Consider the following 13,391-nt stretch of genomic DNA (forward strand, 5'->3'; position numbering starts at 1 on the left):
TGGTATTGTACCATACCACACAACCTAGATCTTTTCCTTCCCATACTCCCAAACCAGAAAACGCCGGCGCAATGCAAATCACTACCCTTGACAAGGGTACAGCAGATTTCTCTCCCCGCTTGCCCCAATGGCTACTGTATCCCGGCAAACATCAGACTCTCGACCATCCCGTTCGTTTGAATAGCCATCTGCGCCTTCTCCACCTCCTTGGACACCTTGCCCAGCAGCGCCTGGAACTGGCATGCCAGATCAGCACTCCCGCCCACGTGCTCGCTGTAGATATCGAGCAGGTGGAACGCCACATCGACACAGACGCTGAGATACCGCGGGTCCGGAATGTACCTGCTCACCCACTTGAGCAGGGGCAGCACCGTCACCTCGTCGCGGCCCTCGAGCGCCTCACGCAGAGCAGACCGGTGGCGGAGCGCGACAAGCAGGGTGAGCGCGGTGATTGACTGGTACTGCGGGCTGGACATGTCGATGACCTCGTCGAGAGCGGCTGCGTAGCGGCCCTGGCGGAAATTGCGCTGCCACGGCTTGAGCTTGGCGCGCCGAGAGCGGCCACCACCGTAGAGGTCGGTGGGGATGATCACGTCAACGCCCTCGCCGAGGAGATCCATGGACTTGTTGGTCATGGCCGAGCGCTTGCGTTTCGCCTTCTTCGCGTCGAGCTTCTCGAGCGCTTCCGTGCCGATGTCGCGCGCTGCTTCTACCGCAGCACGCTCCCTTGCCTTCTCGGCGGCCGTGCCGGAAAGCCGTGTCCGCAGGGAAAGCACGCCGGATTGCATGCCTACCGCGAGGTGCCGGTCTTCCTGGGCCGCGCCAGCGGCGATGACGGACAGGGACAGGATCGGGCTGGGGTATTTAGAGCCGGCCACGACGTTCCAACCGGTTGTTTCGAAAACTTTGACATGGCCGTCAAGGCTGCCGCTGACGACCCGCCGTCCGTTAGAGGCAAGCGAGAGAGATGTGACCGTCTTTTGATGATTTGTGATCAGCCGAAGCGGTTTCGCTGCGACGAGGTCGAGGACAGAGATGGCGCTGCCGGAAGCAGCTAGGAGGGTGGTGCCTGACGGTAACGGCAAGACCTCTTCGACTGGATCGGCATGTTTGAAGGTCATGACGGGGCCACCGGCTGCCCGCGCGTCCCAGACACGGACCGTCTCATCGTAGGACCCCGAGACCAACAGATTGCCATTGCCCCCGGGCACGAAGGCGCCGCAACGTACGTAGTCCGAGTGCCCCGTGAACATCCGGCTAGGCTCGTTCGACGGAAGGTCCCACAGTCGGACCGTCTTGTCGTCGCTCGCGCTCATCAGGGTCGTCAGCTCTGTGGGGGACCACTTCGTCACCCAGACGGGCTGCTTGTGGACATGCCACGTCTTGAGTATCACCGCCCTGGTGCCACCGCCGACGTCAAAGACCTGCATCCTGCCCGAGTCCTCGCCGGCTACCAGGACCCTGCCATCGGCGCGGATCTCGCCGCAGTGGGCCTCGCTGTCGAAGCGACCGATCGTCTTGAGCGGCTCACGTTTGCGGATCGAGTAGATTTCGACACGCGGCCCCGACGTCACGGCAAACAGGTCGTTGAGCTTCGCGGCAGCGACAAGTGAATTGGAGTGCGCCGCGCCGGTTGCGGCGGGGAAGTTGATGTGTGAAATGGGCCATGCCGCCGTCGAGGTGTGGGATTTTTGGTTCTTGAACGACCTCCAATACCGCTGCTCGGCCGTTACGGGACTGGGTCCCGAGGGCAGCTTCACCGTTGCCAGCGGGAGCACTTCTGCCGCCATTTCGTGTTGTTTCAATCCGACCTTGGCGGTGCGCGGGCTTGTCGGTCGGCAGATTGCACACTCTCGTTGCTGCGATCGATGCTCGAAAGGTTTAACTTTTTCTCTTCCGGATCTGCCCTGCAGTTGGAGCCAAGCCTCCCCAATGGCGCTTTGTCGGCGGCGTCGCAGCCCATTGGTTTCTCGGGTGACTGACCCCACCACACGCGTATCGAAGCGGGGTCCATGGTATTCTAGGCTTTGCCAAGCTCAGCCAAGCCAAAGTTGTTTTCACTAATAAACTGTGGTCCGTGCAGATTCTTCTTGCTCATGATGATGCTTCACTCCAGTTGAGAGCAAGGTTTTATAGCATATGTGTTAAATTGGATGTCGACTGTCTTCAATGTATACACTGCGCATAGCGGTGGTGTAGTACTGCCTTTATTAAGAGGCAGATCCCCTTGCTACTCCCTATCAAGCTTACCCGAGGAATCGATGTTTCCCGTCTGGTACCTCCGTACTTCTGCGGCACGGTTCCGTGCAACATTCGGGATGGATCGATGACCCTTGATGGCAGTCACGGCACAAAAGTCCGAACACTTCGGACAAAGCACAGAGACAACGTTGTGATACAGTCCCGGTGGTAATATTAGTCCACAAGGACCTCTCCTTCCATAATAGGTGGAAGACCCTGTTGTGAGCTGCAACCATGAGTTGCCCTGTACGAGTGCAATGGTCCGGCGTGGAGGACCCCAGCGATGAATGCTACATATTAAGCATGTTGGAGGCGTTCGGGGGACTGAATTGTCACAGCATCATATGCATCAAACACCATGAGTTCCAGAGCCAATAGCAGGGGGGGAAATAGCATCCCAAATGTCGAAGTCGTCGTGAAAAGTCCAAGTTGTCAACATGGCCTCTTGTATCGGCCTCTAGGTTTCTATGTGCTCGAATCCGGCAGACTGCTAGTTAGAGCCTGTGTGGGGTTGTTGAGGCTTTCCTCCCATCTTTGTCGGTTGCTGGTCACGACTTCCCTCTTCGTTTGTAACCAACCGCACCTTCCAACTGCAGTTCTTGCCAGCAGCGTGCAGAAATTCGAACCGACTCTGTGTTTCCCGGGCTCATCGGGTTCACCGCCTCAGACCTCGCGCTTTCCTTGAGGTTGTCCTCGCCGCCCAACTTCCGCATGAGGTCACCCAGTTCGCATTCAATGGTGTGTGTTCCTCACGCATCGCCGCCACCGCTCATTTCGCACCAACCTCATTTTGGCATTTCCTCTTCTTTGCCAACCAGGAGTTGACGGGTCATTTTGCAGTCTCTTAACGCAACAAGTCGCTTTGCGACCGGCCGACCAGGAGGAGAGTAGAGTGTACAATGCCGCCCTCTCATCCTGGCCCGGGCGCAAATTCACGTCCGTCTGCCACCACCGACCAGCAGATCGCGTCGTCCAACGCCACGGCCAGTGCCTTTCTTGGCGGCCGACAGCCATCATGGATGACTTCTGGTGGGGCAACAACGACAAAAAGATTGAATTCACGTCCAACCATCTCCCGGCCGCCGGTCGCGCAGGCCGTCCAGCAGCAGCAACACCAGCATCAGTAAGGCCGCCTATGCTTTAAGGAGTCATGCGCCAGTGCTCTTTGAGGCTGTCGCCTCGCTGATACGCGCCTTTGAGTTGAACCCGCTGACTCCATTCCTCTATATCAGGCCTGCTGTCCTCCCATCACCAGCACCCAGCGACGAGCCAAGCCCCTCGGTGTCGAACGTGCTCGATAGCCCGAACACCCACTCGATCTCCTTGACTGATACCCGCAACATGGGATCCACTGCCGTCTCGACTCCAACTGCACTGCCGGTTACCGAGGCCCGGTTTGTCCATGAACCTTCCCATGCTCCTGACTTGCAGGAGGTGCCGAGACAAGCGACCGCGGGCTCGAGCGTCGTCCCTGAGAACAGTAACCACTTCGGAAGCCAAGCCTTCCAGCTTTCTACACACGAATATCGAAATGGACAGGGCGGGCAGAGCATAACACTGGCTTCCGCAGGTCCTGCCCCGGCGCGTGGTCCGGTTCCGCCCCTCAAGAAGCGGCGCACAGAGTACGTCACTGATGAGAGAAAGTACTAGTAGTACTCCACCGTATTGCTATGCTAACTCTACACCTAGTCCGCAAGTGCCTACTCTTGCACCTACCACAGCCAATTGTTCGTCACTGCTCTCCATCCTGAATGACTATGTTCAGTGTAATGGAGGAGACGATGCTCTCGAATCCAACGTCGACAACGTCGTGAAACCACGGGTGATGCTCCTCCGGGATGCCTGCCATCGCGAAGATGAATTCTTCATCGTTCTGCATCAGGTGTTCGCTATGTGGTCCCTAAATCCACACGATGCCTACCAACGTCTCCCACAAGCACCGCAGATCATTGACAGCGCTTTTGCCATACTCGAGACTGTGCTTAAGAAGAACCAGCTTCTATCGCGGCCCTTTCAGCTGTGGTTTGCTCGGTTTCCCGTGAGACCTGAGCAGTTCGGCCGAGGACCCATCGGCGGCACTGATGTGATTAATCGCATTGCGGCATTCCTGGGCAACCTCAGCAGAGAATACACGTCTTTGATGACTGCATCGCTGCAGCGACGGTACCCTCTTCTGGTAGACGAGCTGCTGTACCGGCTACACTGTTATTCCCCAGTCTTGCAGTTCATATTCTTTACTGCTTCTAGGAGAAGGTTGGGCGTGCCAGATGGCCATCTCGGGGGTCAGATTGACAGAGCTTTCCGCGACGATCAAGAAAATCATCGAAGCGACCTTTCCGGGGTTCAGATTCTGCAGCCTTTCAACCACCCTGGGGAGATCGACCGTCGGAATGCTGCTCTTATCGACTATTTCAAGGGTATCGTCGAGTCCGCCGTGCCGTTCCGCGGCGGGCCAAATGCACAACGGAACCTCGGGTCCCCCCCCATTCCCGGCGCGCCGTCACCCATCAGCCCCCTGCAAGCAGGATTCCGTGACCCCTTACTTTCCATGCAGACTACACAGCAGCATGCACAGCAGCACCAAGCTGCCTTTGCTCCTCAATCTGCTGCAAATGCCTACCCGCCGATGTTCCCAAGCTCTGCCATACCGGTGCCGTCTTTACCGTCGATGATGGCGCCGTTGAATCCTTATGGACATCAACAAGGGCAGAGCACTGCAGGAACAATGCAAAGGGGCCCGCCAAGGCATTCTCAACCTCTCACATCACAGGGACAGCCTCTCTTCAACCCGAGGCAGTATTATCCTGTTGCTGCGGGTAGCAGCGTCTCGAGCCAGCAGTCGCATACGCAGGCGTCGCAATATGCCTCCCAGCAGCAGCAACTTATGGTGCAAAGACAGCAACAACAAGCCCTGCAGCAGTTCAATCAGCAGCAATATCAACGAAACTTGCAGGCAGCCGGAAGCTTGTTTGTCCAGGCCAGTCACCAGGCTACAGTAGCACAGTCTTCGACCGGCGCGACTCGAGCTTTGTACGGAACCCAGTCCATGAGAAACACCCAACCGCAACAGTCGCAGTACATCCCCGGGGCCCAACCAGCGCAGCCATCTGTGGCTTCTGCCCGGCCTGCTGCTAGCCAAAACTCTGCTGGCTCCTCAGCCCGCGTTAATCAGAGAGCACCAGATCAGACAGAGCGTGACGCTTCTCAGAGGAATCAACTTTTGCAGGCACAGGATCCTTTGTTCCCTCCCAGAGGCGCCTTCATCATGCGGCCAGACTGGCCATACGACCCATCAGATAAGAAATCGATCATGATGTCGCTCCATCAGGCTCATGTTCGCAGCCCCAAGCGGGTCATCAAAGACGGTGAGAAAGAACGCTTGTACCAGGCTATGAGGACATTCTCGGTTGCACCTGCACCCTTGGCACCCAAGGACACGCTGTATGATTTCCGCTTTCAGGTTACTGAGGAACAGTTTGCCCTGGCAGCGACCAAATTTAAAACGGATGGCGTTCTTCTACCCGTCGTTGAGCATTCCAATGGCGCACTGCGATGGCGGATCAAGTGCTGCACGGTCCCCGTCTCAATCACCAAACCAACAGAGCAACAGTGGGCGACATTGGATGTTAGCTGGCCGTCTAGCATATTTATGTCGCTCAACGACCGACCTCTTGATGTCCGCCGGGTACAGCACAATGGGAAGGATCTGCCCACAGAAATCACCGACTTCGTCATCTGTGGCACTAACACTCTCAAAATAAGCATCCCTGACGTGCACAGGGGTAGCGCCCCGAACCGTTTCGTGGCAGTGGAGCTGCTCGAGACGCTCAATCACTCCACCATCCTCAAGTCTGTCTGGTCAGACGGCCTGATACCCGAAGAAGAGACGCTTGCAACTATCAAAAAGCGCTTAGAACCAACGGCGGACGACGATGTGTGCTTTGAGGCACCTGACCTCTCGATCGACCTGGCCGACCCCTTCACATCGACCATTTTCAACATTCCCGCACGCGGCGCCGCGTGTACGCACATGGAGTGCTTTGACCTCGAGACATGGCTCAACACGCGACCGTCTAAACCGCAGATTAAGTGTCCGCACAAACTGGTGAAGTGTACCTGTCCCAACACCCCGGAGCCATCGAACCCGGATAAGTGGCGTTGTCCCATCTGCTCGAAGGATGCGAGGCCGTATAGTCTGCGGATCGATATCTTCTTGCTCAAGGTCCGCACGCAGTTGGAACGGGAGGGGAAGCTGGGGACCAAGAGCATGCGGGTGAAGGCAGATGGGAGCTGGTCGGTCGTGCTTGAGGAGGACGAGGATGGAGAAAGTGACGGGGAGGGTCCTACTGCGCGGTCGGCTTCGGCTTCCGTGAGGGCGAACCAGCCGGCACCGACGACAGGTGTGAGGAAAGAAGTGGAAGTCATTGAGATTGACTGATCAATTTCTTTGGCTCCCTCTGAACATGGCCCCGGAGCGACCGGCTGAAACCGATCCCTAATAACTCTTACCCCTCTATCCATCGCGGTCCTCCTCAGTCAGAGAACACGGCCTGCCACCGCAGCCGTTATTACGACTACTAATTCACGGATCATATTGCCGCTAACACATCCGGCCATGTTCAATGCTGGTCGCGGCCTTCACGTCCAACAACAACAACAACAACAACTTCCACAGCCGGGAGATATACCAATCGCCTGGCTTATTGCAGCATGCGTCGAACCTCTTTAATTCTTGCGATCGCTCGGTGATCCATTAGTGGGGAATATGACCCTACCCACAACCGAGGAGCTCAACGTTAACGGTTGGATCACGGCATTACGTCACCAGAGGCGCATCTCTATCGTCTTCTCTTTTCAGTCATCTGCATTTCGGTTCATCAGTCTGGGTGGCTGACACGGCAACTCGGGCCAAAGGGGTGTCAAGGGGAGGTGGAGTTCTTCTCATCTTTCTATTGCCTTGATTTATTCACTGCGGGCGTCAGGTTTGGGGGTTCCTGCATGAGCATGATGAGTATGCCATAACCTGGCATGCTCTCGACAGGAGACTTTCCACGTTTAACGCCAAGACGATTGATTACAGGGAGTCAAAACAGATGAAACAAGGTAGCAGCGAGGAGACAAGAGGACATGGCGCATTGGGTTCGGGGCTTCGTGAATGATTTCATGGTGAGGTGCTTTGGCGAATGCTGATGGGGGGGCGCTTTAGCAACGTGTCTATGTATGCATCTACGCACATGTGTATGGGCCTAGGTATGTATCTACCTTTCTATCTTGGTAGATACCCTGTGTATTGATCGGCGGCTTTGCCATGCCGTCACTTCTTCCGTCAGCCGTGATAGCTGTAAGGGTCGCCTTGGGGAGTAACAGTGACCAGAGAGCTATCGTCAAGTGTGTAAATGTAGTTAGCCGGGGAAAGGGGCAGTCGGTACAGCTCGTTCTGACTTAGCACTTGACATAGCGCTCTGATCCGGCGGCATTGCTCTCAGGAATTTGATGTCGTTGAGTGGCAGATACCTCACATCCCTTCTTGTGCGTTACAACTAGTTACCTGGTATTTCGGTTTATAGGTAAGGTGCCTAATGAAGCTAAAGGTCTGCTTCAGGGCAGGGAGCTATGGAAGAGGTATGCCGGGGTGTCAATGGGTCAGATATCCAGGTGGTCTTATGAACGATATGTATCTCTACATATTACCATGCAGAACTGCCGAGCCTTGCATGATCAAGACGTTGTCCGTGGTATTTACTTATTAGAATAGCATGCTTGGATACACTACTACTTAGATCATGCTGCCCTGTCGCGGTATATACCTATGTATGCAGACATACCTTATCCCCGTGAACAAGAATTAGGCCGACTTAGCTTCTCCATTCCTGCCTTATACAAACCATGAGGCATATCCACTATACAACTAGTCGGGGAGGTAAGGTAAGGGCAGGTAGGTACCTAGGTAACTGGCACATTCGCCTTGATCAAAGCTGAACTATCCGTATATCCCCTACATGAAGTTCTTTTTCCACTTCCAGAACGCCAACAACTCCATCCCTTTACTCCCGATAAACTATCCCCCTTCACCATATCATATCATCTCATCTCCTCACGAGAAATGGATCCCCTCTTCATGGAACGCTAAACCCCACCACCACCCCAAGTGTTAGCAAACAAACACACACTCTCTCTTTAGCTACTTACCCTTTCACCGCCGGGATTGGATCAGGGTTGACTACGAAGGGGGCAAAAGAAAGGGGGTAGAAAGGAAGAAACGTACCCAGAAGTAACTTCAGGAAATCATTCTGATCGCACTGCCGCGCCCGCTTGTCGCCCAGGCCAGTGCCATTCAGCACCTTGTTTACCTTGGCCCGGACGACCAGGGCGACCTTGGACTTGGGATTGCGGCTCGGCGTCTTGCCGTCCTCTTTGGCGGCCTCGGCGTCTCGTAGTTCTTGGAAGAAGGTGGGCATCTCCTCGTCTTCGTCGTCGTCGTTGTCGTCTGCGTCTGCGTTCATGGGTTGGTCGTCCCCGGGTTCGTTGTCATCATCGGCGTCGTCGTCGTCAACATCCATGTCCACGTCCACGGTTCCTGTAGTAGTGGCGTCGGCGTCGGCGACGGACTCGTCTATGGGGATGTTGTTCAAGGAGCAGTAGATTTTGTAGTTCTGAGAGAGTCAGTCAGTACCGACGTTGGGAGGAGAGCAGGGGGATGCTGACTCTTTCACACATGGCGAGAACCTCTTTTATGCTGAAGGCGGCGCGTAATGTTTTATTTTTGCGGTTGCTGATACCATGTTAGTTCCTACTCCCCTTGACAACGGAGTGAGGAGTGCTGGCAGGGTGGCGCACAATGCAATACGGAGAAGACCATCAAATTCCTGATCAGGGTATTATTAGCTGGCTGGCACAGAGCGGTCGGTAGTGTTTAGACGGCTACACACCTCAAAAGCGACATTTGGCCGCGCCGATCCGAGCTGGATTTCTCCTTTCAGTATTCCACGCAACACTAAAGAAGGAGGGGTGACACTCATACCAGCGGCTCTATCCTCACAACTGAGACGGAAGGTCAGCCACGGCCGTGCCAGCAGGGAGTTTTGAGACATACCATCGCTTTCGACCTTGGGAGGCGGTTTGAAGTTTTGCTTTCCTACTTTCTGGGAGAAATCAGTCCGCTGCCGTTCCGGGGCCCCCCACGAGTGTGTGCCGTCATACCATGATGTGTTTACATGTGGCCCAGAAATTCACATTCACGCTTAGCCTCGAGTAGAGCGCATCACCAGGCCTCGCGACCAGTCTCTTGGCAAACTCTCGCTGGAACTGCGGCCATGGTCAGCTGGCTGGGCCGTAGACATTGCCGAGACACTCCAACAATGGAAGGCTGCTGCTCACCATGAGCACTGCGACCCTAGGCGGGTTCCGCATAGACAGCATCTTGAAGATGAGCGGACTGCTGATCTGGTAGGGTGTATTGGAGATGAGGGCGTCGCAGGGTGGCATCTCGGGCATCTTGATGACATCGCCCAGGATGACCTCGAGTTTCTTGGCCAGGGGCGTGCCCTGTACGCGCTTGGTGACTTCGGCACCCATTCTGGGATCGAGCTCGACTGTTGGGCCAGCGGTCAGCCGATTCCTGCGCGGCATAACTTTGGCAAAGGATGTGCCGTACTTGCTATGACCTTCTTCGCCTTTTCGAGTGCCCGGACCGTAACTATGGGCAAATGCTCGTCAGTGTCCGGCCCCAATTTGTATCCGGAGGAGCAGCGCGATGAGGGCTCACTGTTTCCGGTACCCGGACCCACTTCGACGACGACATCGGTGGGTTTCAGGAAGGCTTTCTCGACAATGGCATCGCTGATACCGGGGTTCTTGAGGATGTGCTGGCCAAAGTCTTTGTCGAAGCGGAAGATGTTCGTGGCCCCGGCGCCTTTGGCCGATTTGCGATCGTAAGGGCCGCTGCCGGCGCCGGCACGCTTCTGCTTGGCGGCTTTGGGCATCGTAAGCGAAGCCCTTCAACGGGTTTATCCTCTATGGTTCGGTATGCGAGCAAGGGTGATCAGGTACGTCTGCTCCTCGCCAGCAACACCATCATCCATCGCTCACCGCATCACGGCGAATAATTATTTTGGGCGGGCAGAAAAAATGCCCCGCCAAATGCGATAAGATATCAAGCAGGCCACACCGCTTGCCAAGCCGGGTGGAGGCAGCCCATAGGCGGGTCCCGGTGACAGTGACACCCTACGACAAACACAGTACATATAGTACCCGGGGACTTCTCGTCATTCTGTGCAAATCCAAAAGGGTGGTGTGTGTGGTGCCAATTCAACGCCGACACTTCCGCAAACCGCCTTGGCTTTACGAAGTAGATGTCCCCAACCTGAAACGACCTCTGTGCCGCGACGCTTCCTGGGCTGTGCTTGGCCCCGTGGATTTCCCTTCTAGGCCGTTCAGCACCCTTGTAAGCCGCCGCTGGAGGAACCTGACGTAACTGGCCGCGTGAGCTTTGCGGCGGAGCTTCTGTGAAAGGCAGACTTCGGCGGCTTCAAAGGGCACTTTCCGCTTTGCGTTCACTCCGCTTGCTGATCCATTACTGGCAGGTTCTGTTACGGCGCTATTATACAGAACTGCTGTTGTCGTAATTAATCCGTCTTGAATTTACATTGCCTTCCACGATCCAAGTTTTAATAATGCATGGGGCATCTGTGGGCGACTGACACTGCTTCCTTATTCAACTGCGAGCTCGCCCTGTCTTGACATCTTTTTGAGTTAGTGCTTGAGACACAGCAGCCTTGGCAGCTGCAGCGAGCATAATGTCGATACGCATCATCCTGGACAGCCCGCCCGAGTTCTACACCAACTTGGACACCATCCGGGGCCAGGTGGTGCTCACGCTGGTCCGCGACGAGCATGTCGGCACCATCACGGTCAAGCTCGAGGGCGAGTCGAGGACGGCGCTTGGCATCCCGCCCGAGAACCCCGGCTTGGGCATCGCTAGGGAGCGCAGGTCCGCCGGAGACACGGTGCACGAGAACCACAAGATCCTGTACAAAGTCGCCCAGGTCTTCCCCGAAGAGAACGGGGGCGCGGCCCAGCCGCCCTTTGTCCTCAACCGGGGACAGCACCATTTCCCCTTCCAGTTCCGCTTCCCGTTCAACAACGCGTGCAGCAACTCGGAAGCCATGGCGCGGATCGGCGGCGTGATGGGCGCCGGCGGCATCTTTGGCATGGGCTTCCGCGTCATGGACGGCACCAAGCAGCTGATGTACTCGCACGTCACCAAGACGCTGCCCCCCAGCTTCACGGGCTTCCCGGGCGAGGCGGAGATCCGCTACTTCGTTAAAGTCACCGTGCAGCGGCCCGGCCTGCTCCGGGAGAACTGGCGATACCAGATGGGTCTGAAGTTCCTGCCCATCGAGCCGCCCCGGCCCGAGAAGACAAACCAGGAAGCATACGCTCGTCGTCCGTACGCCTTCCACACGAAGAGTCCCAGTCCCACGCCACCGCCGCTGGCCCAGAAGAAGCGGTCCTCCTTCTTTGGCCGATCCAGCAGCGCGCCATCAACACCGGTGAACGGCCCCCCGTCGCCAGCCGGCTCGGCAACCCCTCCGTCGGTCGAGATGTCGGCGCGGCTGCCGCACCCAGCCATTCTCACGTGCAACAAACCGATACCTCTGCGTCTAATAGCCAAGAAGCTGGTGCCATCACACGCGGAAGTGTACCTAATAGCCCTGCAGATCGAGCTCGTAGGCAATACCACTGTCCGCTGTCAGAACCTCGTGAACACCGAGGTCAGCCGCTGGGTGATAGTGGCTCGCCACGGCCTCTCCGTTCCCCTGTCGAAGCCGGAAGACGCCGTCGGGACCGAGATGGTCGTGCCCGATACGCTGTGGAATAGCTTCCCGCTGCCCAACACCGTCATGCCGACCTTCGTGACATGTAACCTCAGGTACGTTCCCCATCTCCCTCTCCCCCTCCCCCAACGGTCACCCCACCCCCTACCCCTGAAATCCCTGCTTACTCACCGCCCTCTCCACCCAGCCGCGACTACCAACTCGAAGTCAAGCTGGGCCTCTGCTGGGGCAAGCCCGCGGGCCCGGCCACGGCGAGCACCTCCTTCCGCGGCGGCCGCGGCAGACCGCCACCACCATCCCGAGACCCCTCCGACCTGCCACAGGAGCTGCACCTCCCGCTGCACTTCAGCACCGTCCAGGTCTACTCGGGCCTCACCCCGCCGCCCGCCCTGGTGGAAGCGATGCGCCAGGGCCGAGGCCGCCGGGTTTCCTCCTCAACACGCCCCAGACCACAGCAGCAGCAACAACAACAATCACAACAACAAAGGCCGCCCCCGTCTCCATCATCTCCGTTATCAGCAGAAACACACCACCACCAACAAGCAGCAGCAGCAGCACCGGCGTTACCACCGCGGCCGGCTGCCCAACAACAACAGCAGCAGCAAGCTGCGCCGCCCTATGACGATGCCCCGCCCACATACGAGGAGGCCATGGCCGAGGAGATGACGGGGCCCGTGTTCCCGCCGGGCGCGGCGCGGCCTGCGTATAGCGGGGTGACGGACACGGATGAGACTAGCCTCCCGCCGGAGAAGGGGTAGGGTAGGTTAGGTGTTGATAATGGGAAAAAGAAGGGGGAGCTCTGGGGTAAAGAATAAGAAAATGAAAAGGGAAAAGGGAAAGGGGAGGTGGGGTTGGGGTTGGGGTGGTACTAGGGTTTATAAATGGGAGACGATGAGGAGGGGACCGAGGGCAACTCCCGAGCTGCCGTTTTTTCTTTTCTTTTTTGAACAGAACTCGGATGGTTTGTTCAAGGTAGGTATGGGGTTGAGAGAGGGAAGATGAAGGTGGGAAACAATAATGCTCAACTGAGTCTGAGTGGGAAGGGGGAAGGGGAAAGAGAAGTGGGATGGGAAGATGGGCAGCGTAGATGTTTACACCAGAGCCAATGTGCAATATTGGATATGCATCATGGTTAGGGAAGTGTAGTCTGGGAACGGAGAGGTCGTGGCATCTTCTGCGTGAGTGTTTACCATTGTGTCCTGCTTTAAAACTCCGGGTTGTTTCTAGCAAGGGTTAATTTGATTTCTCGAATGGTCCGAGGGGAATGCCTTTCTTATTGCGTCGCTCGAGGTTGGAAGTGGAAGAAGGGAACCC

The 13,391-nt window shown here is 56.6% G+C and overlaps 4 protein-coding genes across 4 annotated transcripts; 2 read left to right on the forward strand and 2 right to left on the reverse strand.

Moving 5' to 3' along the window:
* Window positions 1-60: 60 nt before the first annotated feature.
* On the reverse strand, window positions 61-1,886 carry B0T15DRAFT_87322 (WD40-repeat-containing domain protein). The gene has a single exon (XM_062871409.1). It carries the CDS (start codon window positions 1,788-1,790, stop codon window positions 132-134), a length of 1,659 nt encoding a protein of 552 aa, XP_062723658.1. The 5' UTR covers window positions 1,791-1,886; the 3' UTR covers window positions 61-131.
* Window positions 1,887-3,256: 1,370 nt separating this feature from the next.
* On the forward strand, window positions 3,257-6,679 carry B0T15DRAFT_490490 (uncharacterized protein; the record flags this gene model as incomplete). The annotated part of the gene is made up of 3 exons (XM_062866682.1): window positions 3,257-3,364; window positions 3,442-3,863; window positions 3,931-6,679. The coding sequence occupies 3 exons, from the start codon at window positions 3,257-3,259 to the stop codon at window positions 6,677-6,679; spliced, it is 3,279 nt and encodes a 1,092-aa protein (XP_062723659.1).
* Window positions 6,680-7,979: 1,300 nt separating this feature from the next.
* Window positions 7,980-10,527, reverse strand: B0T15DRAFT_522872 (S-adenosyl-L-methionine-dependent methyltransferase). Its single transcript, XM_062868654.1, has 11 exons — window positions 10,007-10,527; window positions 9,896-9,937; window positions 9,619-9,833; window positions 9,442-9,546; window positions 9,335-9,383; window positions 9,263-9,282; window positions 9,171-9,203; window positions 9,079-9,107; window positions 8,947-9,013; window positions 8,507-8,894; window positions 7,980-8,367 (listed from the first exon to the last, which is right to left on the reverse strand). The coding sequence occupies exons 1-11, from the start codon at window positions 10,221-10,223 to the stop codon at window positions 8,336-8,338; spliced, it is 1,197 nt and encodes a 398-aa protein (XP_062723660.1). The 5' UTR covers window positions 10,224-10,527; the 3' UTR covers window positions 7,980-8,335.
* Window positions 10,528-10,537: 10 nt separating this feature from the next.
* B0T15DRAFT_428374 (uncharacterized protein) lies at window positions 10,538-12,919 on the forward strand. Its single transcript, XM_062865685.1, has 2 exons — window positions 10,538-12,172; window positions 12,265-12,919. Exons 1-2 carry the CDS (start codon window positions 11,037-11,039, stop codon window positions 12,833-12,835), a joined length of 1,707 nt encoding a protein of 568 aa, XP_062723661.1. The 5' UTR covers window positions 10,538-11,036; the 3' UTR covers window positions 12,836-12,919.
* Window positions 12,920-13,391: the final 472 nt, after the last annotated feature.

The sequence above is a fragment of the Chaetomium strumarium genome, assembly GCF_033439665.1.
Source record: "Chaetomium strumarium strain CBS 333.67 chromosome Unknown B0T15scaffold_2, whole genome shotgun sequence".
NCBI classification, from domain to species: Eukaryota; Fungi; Ascomycota; class Sordariomycetes; order Sordariales; family Chaetomiaceae; genus Chaetomium; species Chaetomium strumarium.